The sequence below is a fragment of the Nicotiana tabacum genome, chromosome 11 (genome assembly GCF_000715075.1).
Source record: "Nicotiana tabacum cultivar K326 chromosome 11, ASM71507v2, whole genome shotgun sequence".
NCBI lineage: Eukaryota > Viridiplantae > Streptophyta > Magnoliopsida > Solanales > Solanaceae > Nicotiana > Nicotiana tabacum.
This window is the reverse complement of record NC_134090.1, coordinates 36,810,477-36,814,795: the sequence shown is the minus strand read 5'-3', so window position 1 is coordinate 36,814,795 and position 4,319 is coordinate 36,810,477. Positions and strand designations below refer to the sequence as shown.

At 36.1% G+C, this 4,319-nt stretch overlaps 1 protein-coding gene across 2 annotated transcripts; it reads right to left on the bottom strand.

Annotated features, from left to right (window-relative positions):
- Positions 1–473: 473 nt before the first annotated feature.
- LOC107831143 (uncharacterized) lies at positions 474–4,077 on the bottom strand. Of its 2 annotated transcripts, XM_075224980.1 has the most exons (4): positions 4,022–4,077; positions 1,824–3,584; positions 1,666–1,729; positions 474–1,305 (listed from the first exon to the last, which is right to left on the bottom strand). In XM_075224980.1, the coding sequence occupies exons 2-4, from the start codon at positions 2,122–2,124 to the stop codon at positions 777–779; spliced, it is 894 nt and encodes a 297-aa protein (XP_075081081.1). In that variant the 5' UTR covers positions 2,125–3,584; positions 4,022–4,077; the 3' UTR covers positions 474–776. The 2 variants fall into 2 exon arrangements, with proteins under 2 accessions (XP_075081081.1, XP_016514359.1); XM_016658873.2 differs by lacking the exon at positions 4,022–4,077 and having other exon boundaries at positions 1,824–4,009.
- Positions 4,078–4,319: the final 242 nt, after the last annotated feature.

The window sequence follows — 4,319 nt, the reverse complement described above, 5'->3', positions numbered from 1 at the left end:
CAGTGCGGATATATTTCATAAGTAAAAGGCCTGGAGTGCACTGCTTTTGGAAGGATAATAGGAACCTGAGGGAAGCATATCACTTCTTATATCTTAATTCCTGACTTACTGTAAGAGTTTGTACATTGAAAGACAACTACGAACAAGAAGAACGTAGAACTAACTACAGGTGTGTACCAGATCAACAGCTTCTTTGATAACAGTGGAAGAGCAATTGACTGATCATCAACTTTTGAAAAGTTTGGTTTCTATCCTTAATCTCCCAACTTTATTTACAGCATCTGCATGTTCCCCATGGTGTTGCAGGAACAGTATTGGCCTTAATTAGCTCCTATAGATTATTTGATTTTTCAACAATATCTCATATCTTGCTCTTGCCTCATTAAAACAAGGTACATATTTTTCATTCTTGGGCTGAAAACTTTAGTCCAAACAGTAAATATTATCAAATTAAATAGACAAGGACGACTAAATACATTCAATGAACATTAACATAGATCACAAAAATTGCTTCAGTTTGCACAAATTAGTTAACATATAGTCCTCAGGAATGCATTTGTTTTTCTCTTTTTTCTTTTTTGCTTTTCAATGTTGCATTCATCATCATTTGACAAACAAAAAAAATAGTAATGAGAAGTCGGTGTGATGTGTACTGCGTACTGTCAGGATCCATGTCTGCTGCAACATCACCTTCCACAGAACGCAAATTGCATTTGAAACCTGGATAGTTGAACCTAGAAAGCCTCACCCTATCCTTGAGCCAAAAACAAAGCTATCTATGCACGATTGTGACGTTCATCTCTCAGAGCCAAGTCTCTAGCAGCTTCATTGGCTTCTTCATAGACATGGTAAATTACACAAGTTATACGCTCCATCAAGCCAAAAATTTCTTTCAACCTGGACATGATTATTTCTTTTGGCTCAGGGCGACGATTAACAAATTGGACAAGTATAAAATTATCGGACTCCACAATCAACTTTTGTGCATTCGGCTTTCCTTCCGTGCATCTGATTAACCCGTGCCTCAAGGCCTCCAGTCCAGCAATCACATTGTCGTCAACATGAATGGTACAACTGTAGCTGCCTAAAAGGATTCCAGTTTCATCTTGGAAGACGCCACTATATCGTCCTTGCTGATCACCAGCTTTACCAATCCCATAGATGTTTAGCTTAATCCAACCTGAAGGGGGAGGAACGGAGTTGCATCTTAAACGACGAGGCCCACGATATTCACCAAAAAATTGCGCCCATCCCTCACTGCTTATATCGATTTGCATGTCTTCCAAAATATTTTCTTCAAGAGACCTGCGAGACGAAATTAGAAGTGAAATCATAAGAATGAAATATACTTTACCCTCCTGTGGTTCCTTCAGCTCACCTTTATAACTCTACAGTTTCGTGTAAGAAAATAATTTCGAAGTACTTTGCATATTCCAACAAAAAGAATCTATGTTTTCCAGCTAGCACGAAAATAAATGCATGTATAGACATCTTATCACGAGAGAACGAAAGGAAACAATCGTACAGAGAGAAAGTAAAGGGATGATGACTTCAACGATATGCTAACTGGCAGCACCAATGTTTCCCAGAATCAACAGAACTACATAAGGGAATTGTATTCGACAATAAAGGGAAAGTTCAGTATCTAGTCTCACATATATGTACCTTTGCATATCCAACCAAGAACAGTCTTCTTTGTCATTTCTTTTATATACTATAATTTCAGTCACTGAATCAAAAAAGATAAATCTGTTCAGTGTACATGTCCTGAGTCCAACCAATAAATTCTCCAACTTGAATCAAGATAGAGAGAAATCCAGTACCAGGCAGTGAAGTTTCCATGTCAATGTTGGGATCCACATCAAAGAAATGCCAGGCAAATTTTGAGAACACATTAGTATAGATCTCTGCATAGCTAGTTTTTATGTCAACCTCTGTTGTGAAGGGGATAATTCTCTCCAGGTGTTGCACTGTTTCTCTATTCAAACTACATGGTGAAATAGTGGTCAACGCATCACGAAATGAGTTTGTCAGAAGAAAAATCTGGTTAATACAAGACGAAGACCAGTTCACTCCCAGCAGGTAGCCTATAAGACAATAACTAGGAACAGGCATGTAGAACATTGTTGGTCTCTGAACTTGCCTCTTACAATTTTCATCAATGTTCAAAACCTCAAAACCCTGTTCCTTTAAAACTATGATATCAGCTGAAGAAAAGTCAGGATCGTACACTTCTATATTGCCAATCCAATTGGAAAAATCTCGTTTTAGTAGGAGAACTACGGCAAGCTGAAACTGTGATGAAAACTGTATTCCATGCTTCCCAAAGCATAGATTACCACCTGCACATGTGAATGGGAGCCTAAAAGGCGAAACAAATGATTTTGAATTGTTTCATTCCGTTCGAGCTCGAAACGCATTCCAGCATACAATTCAGAGTCCTCAACATTCTTTATCATCAGTTCAATCTCATTAAGCAGCCTTTCTGCCTCATCTTGTATTTGAAAATCAACATTGGACTCCTTATTCTCACCGCAATTCATCTTCAAGCACCAGGTTCAGATTAAACCTTCTAACTATATATTACTCTTATACAAATTCTCTTGTTTCTCTCGTTTTCATCCAGGATTTTCTCTAAAGACGGGGAATTCTAAATTAATTACTTATCTTATTTCTTCTTTAATAAGAAATTCTTTAAAGATTTCTATTTTTTCTATAAATAGAATCAGGAGGTCTTTTTGTCTTTTTTCTTATTTTTTCTTAGTGATTTAGAATAGAACAAGTAATCAAATAGAAGAGAATGTATAGGAATTTCCATCTCAAGATTTAGAAGATTTTGTGTTGGTATATTCCTTATTATTATTATTTAATAATAGTATTAGGACGCTGGACTTTAGCAATTTAAACACAATTTGGAACAGCCAATAATGCAGCAAGTCTCTCTTGTGTTCTGGAGCTAATATAAACCTCTAAGTGTAGGACTTTAAGTGCATAATATAAACCTTTAAGTGTAGAGCTTTAAGTGCAAAGAGTAGCAGGCTGAAGTAGCTTTTCAACAATAAAAATGCATTTCCCATTATCTGCAAGTATAGAAGTCAAAAGTACAGAAAAATTGATACTCCAATTTGCCAAATCACATATCTAATCCGAAGGAAAAACATGAATCATATTTTCTCATAATTTCCTCTTTCCATCTAAAGCATAACATAGTCTGTATTTCATCCGGATATGTTTTACGAACTAACAAGCATTGCAGTTGAACTGCAAGGTAGGTCTGCGCACACTACCTTCAAGGTAGTGGTAAGGTCTGCGTATACACTATCCTCCCCATACCCCATTTGTGGGACTATACTAGGTTTCTTTTGTTATTGTTGCTGTTGCAGTTCAACTACAACAAATAGTTTATCTTCTGAACTTGAAATGAAGAGGCAACAAAGGAACCTTTTTTTAATGATGCGGTGACTGGGCCAATTTGCGCACAACTCAACTATTTCACCGGATACATGATACCTCCCACCAGTACACATACCAGGTAACTTGCCCCCCAAGGCTTAGGCAGATGAGAAGAAATCACCTAATGTTTTCTACATAGACAAAAGTTATATATGAGAAAGGAGTATTTTGAACACAGAAAAATATAGGGCGATGGACATACACGAGAAGGAAATGCAACATCCTTCAGTGGAATTCAAACAATCACTAATTACAAATGCAATTTAATGGAATCCTCACAAAACACATACGTATAATTTAGTTTTACAACCAAACCAAGAAATGTAAATACTAAGAAAAATACAGTGCAAGTATTTGGAATTGAAGAGTTATCTTGAAGTAATTAATGAGAGCTTTTGGAATTTCATTAGTTGTCCCCTTCGACTAACTTAATATCAAACAAAATCAAATACGAAAAAACGTTCCACAGCGCCAAATTATTGTTTTAATCAAAAAACACCAAAAGTATGAAGTAAAGGTGAAGAGGAGGGGATAGAGAGCTCTAACGAGAAAGAAGCAGTACACTTACACCTCGATTCCGCCGGCGGCGAGATGGCTTAGGAGCTGTAGAAAGCGCGCTCAAATAAAAGGGGACGAATTAATATATATATTTTAAAGCAAATGTATATTAATTTATATTACATATTAATATATATATTTTATATTAATATAATTATTTTTGGCTAAATATCAGTGTTTTAAAAGGTATTTTCGGAGCAGGGGGTGAAAGTCTCTTGTACGCCCGGCGCGTTTTTGTAGTGAGGCATAAGCCCAAAAGACATTTTTAAATTAAAATAATATTTGTTTAATAAGTCCTTAATATAATA

Excerpts from the sequence above, each read along its gene's own strand:
- LOC107831143 (XM_075224980.1), bottom strand. The coding sequence starts at position 2,124 with ATGTTCTACATGCCTGTTCCTAGTTATTGTCTTATAGGCTACCTGCTG. Across the intron at positions 1,730-1,823 it reads CATGGAAACTTCACTGCCTG|TGACTGAAATTATAGTATAT; the intron begins GTACTGGATTTC and ends TTTTTGATTCAG. Across the intron at positions 1,306-1,665 it reads TCTTGGTTGGATATGCAAAG|GTCTCTTGAAGAAAATATTT; the intron begins GTACATATATGT and ends TTCGTCTCGCAG.